The 16,720-nt window shown below is 46.7% G+C and overlaps 1 protein-coding gene across 7 annotated transcripts in view; it reads right to left on the reverse strand.

Moving 5' to 3' along the window:
• Positions 1-16,720, reverse strand: part of SZT2 (SZT2 subunit of KICSTOR complex) — a 1,033,029-nt gene that overhangs the window by 166,249 nt on the left and 850,060 nt on the right. For all 7 annotated transcript variants that reach the window (XM_086953216.1, XM_086953214.1, XM_086953218.1 and 4 more), the window contains 3 exons: positions 8,295-8,477; positions 723-993; positions 255-334 (listed from right to left, as the gene is read on the reverse strand). In XM_086953216.1, the coding sequence (XP_086809342.1) occupies positions 255-334; positions 723-993; positions 8,295-8,477 (534 nt within the window). The remainder of the gene's footprint in view (positions 1-254; positions 335-722; positions 994-8,294; positions 8,478-16,720) is intronic.

The raw sequence follows: 16,720 nt of genomic DNA on the forward strand, positions 1-16,720 counted from the left end.
CTAGCAGAAGAGGCCTCTAACAAAACATTTTCTTCTGACAGCGAGAGCAAATTAAACAGATGCAGAAACCGAAACACAAACTGCCCTTGTCTATTCCTAATCCCACTATGCATTCCTGTATCATGTGTGGCTCACTAGGATATGTGAGAAAGCTAAGGGCTACACAGTAAAGAGTACTTAAGACTGATACCCACAGACAGATGGACAGCCACATTTACTGATGAGCGTTTAAAGACAAAAAGATACACACTTACAGTGATAGGCATGTTAGACTGAGCCGATCTTTGCTGCCATGTCACAAACAAGTTTTCAATCTTCAACTGCTTCTCTACTTCTGGAAAAGAAAGCACAACACACTTATCAGGGTGGATGTCTGGAACAGTCTTATGCCTTTTGGGGCTCATTAAAAGGGTTCAAACACCTTCAGTGGCACAATCAGCATATTAGTGTTATCACTGCATGCCCCCACCCTGGTAAGTGGTTGCAAATAATTGATATCCTCACTCTCTGTTTTTAATGGCCAAGTCACATTCCTCTATTGGAGAGCCCAGGTTTCTTCAGCATGTCTCTCACGCCACATGTTATAAGGAATCTCATGACGTCACAGAGCGTGTACTTTACAAGACTGCAGCATCCCTCACAGAACTCATTGGGATTCTAGATGCTCCTCAATACACAACCAACAGTAGGTATATTCTCAAGTAACAAACATCACAATGTACCTCTTCTCTCCGTGTTCTTGATTTCCAGGAAATGGGCGCCATGAGCAGACACTGTGTCCTGATGCCCAGACTCCACAGCATGATGTGAAGGCCGGGAGGCCACGATGTCTCGCAGAGCCTCATCAAACATGACAATGTCAGGTGGGAAGTGAAGAGAGGGTTGGCTACGACCCGGTGTGCCAAGCCGGCCCTGCTCTTTGTTGGCCGGAGGAGTGGAACTTCTGATAAGTGTGTCTGCTTCCATGGTGGAGTTCAGGAAAGGGTTTGGCTCCTAGTTCAGGATGAAAATTGATTAAAGGGATGGACAGAATGAAAGACACACAAAACGGTCAGAAAATAATGCAACTACTGAGGAGCAAAGGGAGAAAAATCACATCATGCCAAGAACACCAGGGCTCGATATAAATTGTGTTATGAAAGGATCAAGAGGAGGGCTTGGGGAGGTAAATACTGAGGAATGTAAGGCAGGATTACTGGCTAACCCAGGTGACTGAAATGTGCTCTGATGCGGTGGCAAGTGTGTGGCAAAAGAATTTTAAGTTTTAGGTATATTAAACAAGGCTGATGTATCCAAACGCAATTAAGTAACCGGGGTGGACTTTTCCAGACTCTGGATCGCACTCCTATACCAAATGCCCTATGGTGTTACACAGAATATATTTTTAAGTTTCATCAATATGAACAAGTTACTTACCTTCGGTAATGTATTATCTAGTAGAGACATAGTCTAGCAGCAGATTCCTTAACTTTTAAATTCTCTCCAGGCATTAGACTGGATCTGGACATTTTTCAGCAGTGCCTCTACACGCCAGGGGACATCACCATACGACTGCGCGATCATGTCGACTCCAATTATGACGTCAGTGGAGTTATAAAGGTCCTCTTCGACGTGCAGACGTCAGTTTCTTTTGGGAAGCCTTCCAAGCCAGAACACAGATCCACCATAGAAACTGGCTGTGTAAACACTGTGACAAATAAGATCAAAGGATCTTTGAAAGAATAACTAGAATATGGGAGTGTATAGTATAACAATACCAATTCGAGATCCATGAGATAAGACCCTATGGGTGGTTAAATCACACAAGTACATGAAACAGTGATCACTGGTGTAAAAAAAAAACTGTGCTGAAAAATTGAATAATCCTTATATTACAGGTCGTTCACAGAGCAGGAAGGATGGGTAGGGCATTAAGGAATCTGCAGCTAGACTGTGTCTCTAACAGAAAATACTTTACTGAAGGTAAGTAACCTGATAGAGACATCTAGCCCCAGATTCCTTAACTTTTGAATTAAATACCATAGCTATACACACCCAGAGGAGGGTCTGCAAACTAATCCTAGCAAAGTTCTCAAAGAGAACCAGCCGGTCGAAACTGACAACAGACCAGAAATACGTAGGAATTAGATAAAAATAGAGCGTATGTGGTCATTGCCACGGTTTTTCTAATGTAAATAATAAACACCACCACAGGTACGGAAAATGAAAGCCTCAAGGGGAGCATGATAACACCCTGCTGGAAAACATCTGACCTCAGTTAGTCATTAGTGTGAAAGCCCCAAAGGGTAAAGTGAACCGTTATACTGGAATACCAAAGGCAAAGTGAATGCCATAAAAACCGCAGTCTCTACATCAGCAAATAAATATTTGCAGGAATCCTGTCCTTATACATTCCAGAAAAGAAGAGGTTCCATAACCCATTTTCATTAAAGACCAGATGAATAAACCCATTCATCACAAGGGTGAGAAGAACAACCCAAGTACAGAGACTGATGAACATCATAGTCCATCCCTGAAGCAAAAAACACTTTTAGACAAAAATGATCACCAGAAAGTTCACACAAAGCGTAGAACTGTAGAAACAGAAAGACAGCAATCATACAGATATTTATCAGCTATAAAGTTTGATCAATTATGCCCAGATCAATATAACTGCGCTCCACGCCCGTATATAGACCAAAATCCATTAAAAAAAAAAATATATATATATATCTATATCTATATCTATATATATATATATATATGCATATACACACACACACCAGTTAGTACATACCCACAACTTGTAGTGAAGAGATCAGCAAATCGTAACTCACAATAAAAACTTGTAATAATAGAAGGGACATCCGGTCTCCTTATATATAGTAAAACAATATCTCAGTATGTGTAAACACATATGCAACACACTTATGCATACACTGTATACACACATGGAAATGAAAAGCCAGCCCAAGGTACAATACAACATACACATCGAGAGAGATAACACACCCTGGGCAACTTAGCATTAAGATAATGCTGTCTTCCAAAAGTACCTTAACGGCTGGTACCCTATAAAGAACACAACATGAAAATTAACCCTTCCCAGTAGCAAGTCGACTTACAACCACACATGGCCTAGTAGGTAAAGATGAAGAATAAATTAAACTCCTGGAAATTTCCCCCAAAAAAGGGATATCCAGCTAAAGTAACAGTCCGTAAGACAAAGAAGCCAGACACTAAAGACGGGGACGGGACAGACAGACGCACACACCTACCTATCTACCTACCTACCTCTTTAAGGATACAAGAAGCCACAGATCCTACACTCGCACTACGATCCCTAAAAAGTGTGTAAGCTACAGAAAAGAACAAACTCTTATTTGAGAAAGAAATTTAAAAAAGCCTCCCAAGGAGACAGTTAAAATTTAATCTCCAAACAGGAAATGTGTAATTATCAAAATATAAGTACATAATAAGGAAAGAAAAACAGAATGTTCTTAAGGAGTAAAAGGATCAAGAAGCAAATCTTCTCTTTTGATAAAGCAAAAATCTTCCCAAACCATGTAAGACTTTGAACCCCTAACAGTTACCCCTAAGGGCTTAAATATTCCAACTATGCATCTAAGATAACCTTACAAGCAGTGTTAGCGGAACAACCATGCTCCAAAAATGAACATAGGAAATAATATAACCTCCAGAAATCAAAGGAACCAAGACTATCAGTATCTGAAAGAACATAAGCAAAAACATTGAACCTGCCATGTGTCACACCCCCAGAAAAGAGGAGCACACATCTATGGAACAAAATCGAATTTGCTAGTAAAAAAACACTCTAACCCAAGACCATCTGTCACCACCGGAGTTCAATGAAAAGTGCACTCCGCTAAAGTAGCGAAATGGACTGCAGTGGTCAAGCCAAAGGCTAAAATTACCCTGAAGCAGAAATTCAGAGTATTCGCAAGAACAAGCATAGACTGTATAAAAGGTCTCACAATTCGCATAAGCAATAAGTCCCTATAAGAAATACTGCAAGTGAAAGTAATGCATACCAGCATATCGAACTGGTTCCAAGAAGATTGTGACAAAGGTAAACTTCCTAACTGAAAGACACATCACCTGCAAATGGCCTCTTTAGCATGAAGTGCACTATCTGAGGAAAAAAGAAAAAAAACATACAGTAGGTATTTCTATACCCAATAAATTGTTAAAGACAGTATTGAAAGCATAACATCTGCTAATGGCAGGAACACCAAATCAGGTATAACCAACAGGCGAACATGGCACTGCCCTAACAAGGCTAGACATATAAGAAAGAAACATTCTTATATCACCCCTATAACCGAAGTATAGGGACAAAATTAAAGCCCATATAAGCAGAGAAAGAGTAATTAAGACTCTGTTTCACTTTGCCTATTATGGAAACGCTGTAATGCCAAATCGGTCTGGGCACTAAAAAGATGGCGCCGTAGGGTATTTCGACCAATGTTGCCTGGAAAGCCTCTGAAAAAACCTGCGGTTCTAAACCATGCATGATGCCGTAGTGCCACCAATGATCCCATGGCTCGACCTACTGAACCAGTAGAATTCATGCCACATGTAATTATCAGCTTAGCTGCCTGTTGACCATCTCTAATCAGCTGCTTAATATCCGAACAGAGGCAGAAGTGATGGCAACATAGTCTGTAAAGAATCCCACAAAGCATGAGAAAAACGCCCAAGAACACAAGACGTGTTTGTGGACCTTAAAGCAAGACTACCAGAAGAAAAGATGTGTTTGCCATATGCATTTTGACTCAGACTCTCTATTCAATGGAGTCTTAGGTGAAGAAACCATATCCTATAAAGCTGTATCAGCCTGAACTACTGAGATCGAGTGGTAGGATGCCTCAGGAAACAAACTGAGGCTCCAGGAACAGGCAGGTCCACTGAGACCCATGTATCCGGTTTAGCCCAAGTTCCCAATAATATGCTAAACAGGGCCTCACTGTTTGGAGGTTCTTCCCCGTCTGACCTTGATAAAGGACATCAATCAGAGGGTCAGAGGGTCAGGGTCAGTGGACTTCTCTACCATAAGCAGTGACGACTCCAAAACTGCAGCCACTCTCGTCAACATATCAGCAAAGGAGGATCTTGCCTCAGTAGCGAGACTAGGAGGGGATGGTAGTTCTGAGACTGGGGAGAACTCCAGCCCACTAGCCTTTGCAAGTTCAGATATCCAACTCTTGTCCACTTGAAGTGGAATAATCTCAGAAATGGTCTGAAATGGCCCAGACTCCTTTGTATCACCCTCCACAAGGTGACTCCTAGAAGTCTCACCATGAGAAGGAAATGAAGATGCCATATTTTCCTCAGTTTGCTCCATAGACTCCACACCGACTCCATTCGATGAGGTGAAGGCTACACTTCAACGTTGATAAGGAGAGGGGGAGTGACTTTTATCAGCGGCACCGACGTCTATGCCGGAGTCGGCTGATGAAGACTGGATACCGAAGGTGGAGTGCCCGAAGGGCTGTTCACTGGTGCTGAAGCGGAGTTGGATTACACCAACAGGCGCCAACCCAACGACTCAGATGGCACCACCGTGGGCAAACCCACCAGAGCAGTTCCACTCCCCTCCTTTGGACCTGAGGGTGCTCAAAAGGAAGGCAGGGGCCCAAAGAGGAGATGTATAAGAACTGACGTCAGCGCGCGAGGGCTGCGTCTAAGTACTCGGGTGACGTCATCCCGGCACAGACGACGGACGCGGAGCCGCAGATGGCGCCTACCGACGCGCAGAGGTACTGCTACGCAAAAGTTTCCGGATTCAGTCTGACGCCTGGGGATATTCTAAGGTAAGTAATCTAATACTAACTACTGTTTCTTACTGATATAACCGTACCTTGGGCCTGGAGCTCCCCGTCGCGGCCGTGAGGACTAACCTCCTCACTGAGGTCGTTAAACCGCAGGTAAGCTCGGCCGAGCCTCTGCTGCCGTTTAATGAGGCCCGCTACAGGTCAGCCTGTAGATAGGAACGTGGCCAGAGGCCACCGCCCGGCTCCAGGCGACCCTTGCTTCCTGTCCACCCATCCCACCCCCGAGAGCCTGGTCAACCAAGCCTCTAAATCTCAGACCGCATTCCCGACGGCCCCTCCCGATCGGTAATCCAAGAGGTACAAGCAATACAGAAAGACGGTATTCTCTTCCCTAAGCTTAGGGCTGCGGTCAGTCAACACCGCGTGCCTCTTGGTGTAAGGATCCAAGTGCTGTTTCTGCAGGAGTGCCAGGAACCGAAAAACAAGCCCAACCCGTCCCCCCTACACCTCTTGTGTCTATCAAACACTAGAGCACAACGGTGATATGGAGGGAAAGGAGGGAACAAAACAAGGAAAGGAAGGGGAAAAAAACCTCCACGGACAGGATTATCCAACAGGTCGGAAACAGGTGCTAAAAGGAAGAATTAGTGTCAACATGCAACAAAAGGAAACATAACAATATCTTGTATTTTCTATATGTGTTTACCTAAATGGTGTCTTGAAGTTTCATACAATGCCAGTGTCTGACTTGCTCCCAGGAGTTCCATAGGACCGAATCACCACAGTAATGACTTTAATAAGCCTGTATAAATGAAAGGCAGAGATATATCCAGGGTGTGCCTACTTTAAACTACTATATACTTGTGCTTAAGTGTTGATTCTTACCCTCTCGTGGACAGGTTAAAGCAGAGGAGGTAAGAATGTCCTACTAATGGGTTCTCAAGTCTGTAATATCTGCAACATAACAATACAAGCCTAAGTATATATGTGGTAATTGTAAAAGAGCGCAAAGCACTTTACCAGGTCTTCATTCTTCAAGACTGTGACGAATGCCAGCATCCGATACCAGTGGGAGTCCAAAAAGAACCAGGGAGTAGAAATGATAAGGAGAGGGAGGCCTCTAGGCGGACCACAACTACCACAATGCCCTATGAGCAACCACACACAAGCCCAACCCAAGTCCGGCCGACCAACGGAACACAAGTCCGGTCGACAGGCGGAACCGGGAGTAGCAGGCTGGCGCCCCAGGGAGGAGTGGAAAGGATAGCCGGCACTAGAGAAATAAAGTGGAACCTCGAGTCCGCCTAATAAACCAAGGACGGAGGCGAAGTGGGGGGTTGCCAAGGCTCCCAGAGAAGAGCAACGAAACCCCTAAGGCACCAAGATCGCAGAAGGGGCACAAATACCGAAATATCGTGGTCCCGCAAAAACTAAGATATCTCCAGCCACGAGAGACTGAACGAAGAAACAGGGTACGGCGAAACGGCAATACGGCTCGGCGGAAGTGACGCGAGGCAAGAGGCCAACAACACTAGAGCGCGAAGCACCGCTCTAAGGGGGGGGATGGGAGGGGGGGGGGTTGGGGAGTCAGGCTTTTGACTATTGCCTGACCACCTCGCACATGCGCGCTGCAGGGCGGCCATCTTTGCCGGTAAACGCGAGCTGGCAGGCGTGACACTTGGGCCATTATACCCACTCTCTGTGGGACACGATTGTGGATGTGCTGCCACAATGTCCGGTGGCGGTCCAGACTAAACTCACCCAAGCCCTTGCGGAGGGTCGAGATGCAGCACGGTACTTCATTCGGCGTGGGCTGGATACCACGGACTCACTGGGCAGAGCGATGGCAACGACGGTCGGGATTCGTCGCCACGCCTGGTTGAGGTCCGCCAACTTTTAGGATGATGTCCAGAACACCCTTATGGACATGTCGTTTGATGGCCGCCGCCTCTTTGGCGACAAGGGAGATCATGCGCTTGAGTGCTTTAAGGACTCCAGGGCTACGGCCAAGTCCTTGGGCCTCTCGGCCCCACGCCAGCAGACGGCTGCCTTTTGCTCCTTTCGTGGCCAAGGAAGGGGCACCCCCACATGTCCTGCCAGCCACGGGCCGAACAATGCCACCTACCGACGCGCAGAGGGACTACTGACGAAAAACTTTCCAGATCCAGTCTGAGAATTACCTGAACCCAAGCAATGGACAACTGTCCACGCCAGCAGAACAAATGTAGCAGTCATGCAATTTGTCACATACATCTAAGCACAAATGGCTCCACACTGATCTATAATAGGTTCCAGCTGGTACCTATCCAATATAATCATCCACTGAACAGTACATTAGTCTACCACATTCTTGCCAGCCACTATCTAATATTAACCACCTCTGAACAATGACACCTAACCATGTTTACAGGATATTAAAAGACCCCTTTGACTCCAGTGAGTGGGAATCCCAGAACCATAAGATTCCAAAAGCATTTCTGCCACATGGAAATGGTGGCAATTGAATATTCACTAACTTACCTGTTTTGGGTCTTCGTGCCATGGTGCGTCTGCAAAGCAACAGTGGTGAAAGAGTCCCATTTTCTGGCTCAGCAGGCAGTGCACCACATGGGACCGGGCATTTTGCCACTGGATCAGACGCGTGAGAGCGCGGCTCAGGGCTGCACCGAGGTCTGGGGACCAGTTGTAGGTGTACAAGGTCAGCTGTAAAAGGTGAGATAAACAGAGAATCACAGCTAAAAAGAGTAACTCCACCCTTATAGAGACCATTTTAGGACATCCATTTCCTCATCTCTGACTTATCACTCTTTTGTCAACCATCATTCTCCCACCCAACATCCCCACCCATTACTCACAACTCATTAGCCCGGACCATCATACCCCGCCCATTCGCCCCTGAACTCAGTCCTCACACCTTAACCTCCCACTCTTTACCCTCGCTTTATGAGTAGTGAGTAAAATAGACAAATTATAATGTCCTACAATAAATATAAATCTGCCAATTTTTTATCCATTGTTCATCCCTCACTACTTTCTCCTCATGGGCCCTCCACTGGTGTTGATGTTATTAGTTGTGTCCAACATAGACAGACATTCCCTCCCATCAATAGGGAAGTAAAAGACTATCTTTAGGCTATTTATTTATCGTCAATAAATTTAACCTAGAAATTCGGAAAGTGTATTCCAAATATGATTGTAATACTATAGAATTAATTGAATAGAGAGCCATATTCAGGTAAGAACTGACACACACAAGCCGGACCTGGCCATGGGATATTTGCGTACCCAGGATATTTTGCACCCTAAATCCCTTCAATTCTCATTGCCGTCTGAATGAGCAAATATCTACATTTCTTGGGCATCTTATGTCATGCATCTACATTGTTATTGTTGTCTTATAAAGTTCTGCCACTGTTTCACAATCATTTTGAGGGGTAACGCGAGAGAGAGAGTTTTAATGATTCAATGATTAAAATGAAAAAGGGAAATAATCCCTGGTTTCATGCACCTTTTTGTTACTCTAGGGCACTATTCAATTTGTTGAGTGCTGTTTCTTATAGTCTCTGCCCTCTGTTTGTGTATTTGGGAAATAATCATGACTTTGGAAACAAAAATGAAAATAAATAATTGGTCAGATTAAAGTTGTGCGACAGATTAGATTCTATGAAACTGAAGTGAAAACGTTAGTAGACGTACATTAGAAATCTGTTTTCTAAAAGCAGGTTGTGACACTATTTTAACTAACAAATCATGATAATGTTGCTTATTAATTCTGGTGTGTTAGATAGTCATTTCCAGTGCTGAGCACTTCTCTATTCTGGCCATAAGCACTAAAACCAGCACTTGTGCTCGGCACTTCAGGAGGAAGGGAAGAAGAAGGAGTGAGGTAAGAGGAACAAGAGGTGAGACAAGGGGCAGGGATGTTCTAAAATGGGCATCTTAGAACATCATCATTGTCTAGTTTAATTATCAAACTTTATATTAGTAGGAGAGCTGATCAGTGAGGGGCTACGACTGAGGGATGGGGAATGAGTGTTAAGGTGTAATGTACGAGGAATGAGGTATGAGGAAAGATGGATGACGAATGAAGAAAGATCAATAAGGGCAGATAGATGAGAGGTGAGGGATGAGATTCAGAATGAGGGATAACATGCAAGCACTGAAGAGTAGGAGATGACATCCTTAGGACATCCTAAACTAAAGCCGACATGACAGTGGCATTGCTTTGGTTATTAATTAATCACTCTCAATTGCTCCAAACACTTTCCACAAAGGGCAATGGAGGAAAACACAGAACACAGTGAGATGCCAAAGTCATGATTCTGTGATGAGGCATTCAACAACTCTCCTAGATACACGCGGTAGTGACATACCTGAAAATAAGGTCAAGTGGCAACTAGTGCTCTTTGAGTAGTTATTCCATTTTCATTTAATGATATCATATGGATTATTCCAATAGTGTTTACTAAGATTTTTTTTTTACACTTCATTAAATAGAAAATACATATTAAAATAAAAATATCTACAACAAGTCAGTTTTTATCCCTGGGAGACTTAGGCCCCCAATCCTGAGAGCCCCATTATTTCTATGGGGAGATAGCAGCCAGAAGAAAAAGTTACTTACCTCTGGTAAAAATCTTTCTGGTGGATACACTATCTACTTGTAGACTGCTCATCTTTTTAACATCCCAGCTGTCAGGCCAGAACTATAAACTTTTTCAGAGCTATTCCATTTCAGTAGAAAATGCTAGCTCCACATGGATACTGGAAACAACCGGCATCAATGTGACACCACCAGACCCACAAAGTGCCCACCCTGGTGTGACAATGTCAGTTTCTCATCTATTTTTCCACATCAACAAGACGCAAGAAAAACATCATGTACGTTTAGGTGCAGTGCAAACAAACTACTAGGAACCTTATTAAAATGGCCTGCCTATAACCATCCTTTAAGACTGGGAGGAGAATGGAATCGCAAGGAATCTGCAGGCAGATAGAATGTATTTACCAAAAAGATGGTTAGAGAAGGTAACTTTTTCTTCAAGTGGATACTTATACCTGCAGTTCCTCAGCTTTTGAACGCACTGGCAAGCAGCACACTACTTAAAGGAGGGTTTTGAAGAAATGGTTAAACAAGGAAGGCCTTGGTGCAGTCTGTAGGAAGGTGTATACCTGACTATGGTTGCCCCCAACTTTTTGCCTGGTGTTTTGCTGGTTTTCCGACTTAGTTGACCTGGGGCCCTGCCAATCAGGACCCCAGGCCTACTGCTCTCTCTCTAAAATGGATTCCATGTACCTTAGGTACATTTCTAATTGTCACTGGGCCACCTTATCAGACCCTGTAACTCAGGGCATAGGTGTACCCAGGGCCTACCAGGGGCTGAAGCATGTATTATGCCACCCCTGGATGGCCATCTAAATCTGACACAACTGGCTGCACGACAGCTGGGGCAAGGTGGTGTAATCACCCTTTGCTTTAGATACAGTATACCTATATCTAACCCTAAAAATGGACACACAGATTCCTATCAGTCACTCCTATGGCAGGCCTTGACAATCCTGAAGGCAGAGTGCTTGGAATCGTGTGAAATGGTGTTCTGGCATGAGCTGAGCCCGTTTGCAGCTTGCGGAACCAAGTCCTAATAGCTGTTCCATGATAACGCATACCATATACTCTTAAGTGCATTATAATCCTCGCGGTTAAATGCTATCTTTGGTATTGCTTTATCAAAACATGTCGAGTAAGGTGTCATACGAATTGGAATACTAACCCCTCGCCAATTCTGGCGACGGGGTTAGCATTCCACCCTTCTAGAGGGACACGACATGTATGTAACTGTGAACCCCGGTTAAAGTTAACTGAAGCCTCAGCTCCACAAAATGGATGCTGCCACCACAGATACGAGTCTGACCTCCTGCTGCTGGGAGTCCTTCCAGCGAGGAGAGCTTGGACAAAGGGTTTCCTGTCAGGGGCGGTGCTAGCACCATCACAGACAGGGTTTTGTGTATCCTGGGTAGGCAGGGCTTTACAGGAAGGTGACTGCAAGTGGCACCCCGGTGCTCACTACACATCTGCCGGCTAGAACCAGTTCCAGGGGCACACCAGCCCCTGGCCTGGGGAAAGTCCGGCACGGGAGAGGGGTGTAACCACCCCCCTTCCTGGTCCGACCCCTAGGGCAGGACCTAGTCGCGTACCCACCCCTTTCTTTAGGATAAAGGCAGGAGCGGGGACCCTTCCAAATTAGATCATCTTTGAATCAAGAAACTACTTTCTACGAAAGGAACTCTCGACTTCTTCTCAAGATTTCTCCCTTGTGGCTAAGGAGTAGTCACCCTGCACCCGCAGGCACCATCTAAGAACTCTGCGGTTTGCTGCACGTCCTTCCTCAGGAATCCGACCGACCAGCACGACGAGACCCGGCTTCCCTGGCACCTCTGACCTCTACAGCTAAGCTGAGAACCGTAGGTGCGACGAGACCTCGAGAGACCGGCCATCATCAGAACTGCAAGTCAAGTCAAGTCATAGGATTTTGTATAGCGCACTACATACCCAGAGGGTTTCAAGGCGCTTAGGAAGGGGAGGATGATTACTTGTCAAATATCCACGTTTTAAGTTGCTTTCTGAATGCTAGGTGGTTCTGGGTAAGGCGAAGGTAAGCGGGGAGTGAGTTCCATGTTTTAGCAGCCAGGTATGAAAAGGATCCGCCTCCCATGGTGGTCTTGTTGATGCGAGGTACAATGGCGAGGGCTTGGTTGGAAGAACGTAGTTGGCGGGAGGGGGTGTAGAAGGACAGTCGTGAGTTGAGGCAGTCTGGTCCGATGTCGTAGAGTGATTTGTGTGCGTGGGTAAGCAGTCGGAAAGTGATCCTCTTATTGACGGGTAGCCAGTGGAGGTCTTTAAGGTGACCAGAGATGTGTTCGTTGCGTGGGAGGTCTAGTATGAGCCTGGCTGAGGCGTTTTGGATTCGTTGGAGTTTCTTCTGGAGTTTTGCGGTAGTGCCCGCGTAGAGGGTGTTTCCGTAGTCCAGTCGGCTCGTGACCAGAGCGTGGGTGACTGTTTTCCTTGTATCGGAGGGGATCCAGCGAAATGTTTTTCTGAGCATGCGAAGAATGTTGAAGCAGGAAGAGGATACGGCGCTGACTTGTCTGTTCATTGAGAGTGAAGAATCCAGGATGACGCCTAGGTTCCGTGCGTGGTCTGTCGGGATGGGTGCTTTTCCGAGGGCTTCCGGCCACCAGGAGTCGTCCCATGTAGAGGGGGATGTACCTAAGATGAGGACTTCTGTTTTGTCTGAGTTCAGTTTCAGACGGCTTTGTTTCATCCATTCGGCAACTTCTTTCATTCCTTCGTGTAGGTTAGTTTTGGCGGTGCTGGGGTCATTGGTGAGAGAGAGGATCAGTTGAGTGTCGTCCGCGTAAGAGATGATGTTGAGGTTGTGTTGGCGTGCGATGGCCGCGAGGGGGCTCATGTATACGTTGAAGAGGGTGGGACTGAGTGAGGATCCTTGTGGTACGCCGCAGATGACTTCAGAGGCCTCGGACTTGAATGGAGGGAGGCGGACTCTCTGGGTTCTTCCGGTGAGGAACGAGGTGATCCATTCAAGTGCTTTTCCTTGGATTCCGATGTTATAGAGGCGTTGTAGGAGGGTGCTGTGGCAGACTGTGTCAAAGGCTGCGGAGAGGTCGAGGAGGATGAGGGCGACTGTGTCTCCATTGTCTAGTAGCGTTCGAATGTCGTCTGTTGCTGCGATGAGGGCGGTCTCAGTGCTGTGTTTTGCTCGGAAGCCAGATTGTGAGGGGTCGAGGGATTTGTTGGCTTCGAGAAAGGTGGCGAGCTGGTTGTTGACAGCTTTCTCGATGACTTTGGCCGGGAATGGGAGAAGCGAGATGGGGCGGTAATTTTTGAGTTCGATAGGGTCCGCTGTTGGTTTTTTCAGAAGGGCGGTGAGTTCAGCGTGTTTCCAGTCTTCCGGGAAGGTGGCGGAGTTGAAGGAGCAGTTGATGACGTCTCTGAGGTGCGGAGCTATGACGGAGTCTGCTTTGTTGAAGATGTGGTGAGGGCATGGGTCTGTGGGGGATCCTGAGTGGGTTGAATTCATCAGGCGGATGGTGTCCTCAGCGGAGATTGGGTTCCAGTCGTTGAGAATGTTCACGGGGGGAAGATGATCAGCAAATGGTAGGGTGGGTTGATTTCCGGGTTGGTTGTCAAAGCTGTTGTGGATGTCTGCAATCTTGTTGTGGAAAAATGATGCTAGGGAGTCACAGAGGGTTTGAGAGGGGGTGATGTCGTTGGAGTTGGCCGAGGGATTGGAAAATTCCTTGACGATGTTGAAAAGTTCCTTGCTATTGTGGGCGTTGTTGTCAAGTCGATCCTTGAATGCTGTTTTCTTTGCTTTTCGGATCAGTTGGTGGTGAGTGCGGGTGGCGTTTTTGAAGGCGACCTTGGTGCTGGTGGTTGGGTCTTTTTTCCAGGCTTTTTCAAGGGAGCGGCAGAGTTTCTTGGACTTCTTGAGATCATCGTTGAACCATGAGGCCTTCTTGCTGCCAGGTTTGCTTTGCCGTTTTTTCAGTGGTGCTAAGGTGTCGGCGGTGTTGGATAACCATAGGGTGAGGTTAGCGGCGGCTTCTTTGGCGTTAGAAGAGGGGGCTGGGGAGTTTTGAAGGAGCGACTTCTATCCAGCACGACCGCCGAGGGATCCTCTGGTGAGTGCTTTGGGGTCCGAGAAGCCCCGACCCTGAGCAGCTCCAGCACCGAAGTCCAGCCTCCCAGCATCTCCACGATCTGCGTGGGGCCCTTCTGCTTTTTGCTGCTCACCGCGTTGTCTGGCTTGTGGCCTTTTCGACGACGCCAACAACGCTGCTGGTCTGGTTGCTCCAGACTGGCCTTTGCTCCCTTACAAAAGAGGAGCACCCCGGACCCTCCTGGTCCATTCAAGACGCCATTTTAGGTCCACCGCGTGGGCTTGAATTTGCCAAGGCTTGTTGCCCCAATCCTGGGCCCAGCGACGCCGACCGCATCAACCATCGTGGGACAGCTCGCACCTCCATCCTGGTCGCCGACAAACGCCTCCTGGTCCGCGAGACTGCAGAGCCCAGCGTCGCCCACTCACCTAGTCGAGGTGACTACCATCCGGTGCCCTCCTGGTGCCATCTGACTACTGGCTAGTAGTCACGAACTTGGTCCCCTCTGCTTTCAGGTGTCATCCATCTTCGATCCAGGCTTGGATCACTTCGAACTATCTTCACTGGTCGCCTGCCAGCAACTTCTTTCTTCAGGCTCCTGGTTCGTCAGCGAGGATTCCCGACGTCTAAACAGACCTATGCAGCCGCAGCCCCTGGGCTAGGTAAACTCGGCATTTCGGTGCCCCAGCATAGCCTCTCTATCTAAGGGTCCAGAGTCACTGTCGTTTTCGACCTACCTTATCGGGTTCACCCGAGAACACTAACTTTGTCTTTACTAGCTCCCATAGACTTTGTCCCGCATCCCGCGTGAGAGTGCACACTCTGCACCCGAGTCCCCTAGGCCTCCTACTAGTAATCTGAAGGTTCAGTAACGTAGTCCTAGCGATTCCAAAGCCTATTAGTACAGTACTTACCTGCTAGTAATTTCGCATTCCACTTCCATAGTATATGGTTTTTCGTGCCCTTCGGGCATTTGTGTAAATTGAGCAACTTGAAGTATTTTCGTAAGAGTTTTGTTGTGTGCTTAGTACCCTGTCCTCATAAAGAGTACAGGGCTGTTGTGACTTAAATAAAAACACTGTTTATTTTCATAACACTTGTGTGGTGTCCTTTCACTTGGTGTTCAAGGGGTATATGTGATGGTATAACAGCTGGCTTAAAACTTCTAGAGTTTAGCCCGAGACTGCTCGTATCCACGCTACTAGGATAGCTGGTCTGAAAGGTTGACTTACAACCAATCACCATAAGGGTCGTTTGAACTGATGCATAGTGATCACTAGAATAGTGAGCACTGCATATCAGGCCAACTTCTCACACAGTCAATATAGAAAATGAATGCTTTCTTCTCATCCAGCCTGTGCAGCCTCTCCTCTTACGTGAAGGCAGGAGGAAGGAGATAGAAAGAAGGGAGTGGAGGTGCTGACCCAGGTGGAATGGGGTCACATCCCAGGGAAGGATAACAGCTACTGTTTAAAGAACAACATTGCTGGGGGAAAAGGCAGTAACACGCAGGCGTATACTCACAGCAACAACTCATTGACGTCTCTCACTGAAGTGATAGCTACTAGGAAAAATGGTCTTAAAAATCAACAACAGTCTTAATTGGCATCTTGAAGATGCTCAAAGGAAGATTCATGAGGAATGTTAGAACCAATTTAAGGTCCCACTGCGGAATACCAAAGGGAGCAGGGGGGTCATATTTGTGATGATCTTCAGAAAACTACTTGAACAGAGATGTGTGGCCTGGTAGGCAGAGAAAGGCCGACAAGGCTGCTAGGTATCCCTTGACAGATGCTACAACACAGCCACCCTGAGCCAGGTCAGCATCTTGAAATTCTGTTTGTGAAGAAAGATTCAAGACCCTGCGGTCTAGGGTTTGACAAGACAGCCATCTTTCTGGGGAAGAACCGAGAGTAGCAGCCCTGCCCAATCTTCTGCTCTGGCACCAGCCACGCTGATCTGTTCTGCAACTCTACTGCCACCTCCTGCTTTAAGGCGCGTAGATGGTCTTCTGTCTGACAAATACAGTGACAGGGAGTTCAGTGAGAAGCCTTCTGGAAGTGTTGGACATACCACGTTTCTACAGTTTGGAGGACCAGCTGGTAGGAAATTATGGCCTTCCAGGCCTGTGGAAAGGGCCTGCCTTTGGTCTTAAATGATCCAAGGGCAAATGAGAGACACTTCCTAGTGGGGCATAAGGGAGGGTGAGACGGAGGATGGTTGTTGGGTGGTGTGGATTCTGACCTTTCCATAGATCACCATAC

The sequence above is a fragment of the Lissotriton vulgaris genome, chromosome 1_2 (assembly GCF_964263255.1).
Source record: "Lissotriton vulgaris chromosome 1_2, aLisVul1.2, whole genome shotgun sequence".
NCBI lineage: Eukaryota > Metazoa > Chordata > Amphibia > Caudata > Salamandridae > Lissotriton > Lissotriton vulgaris.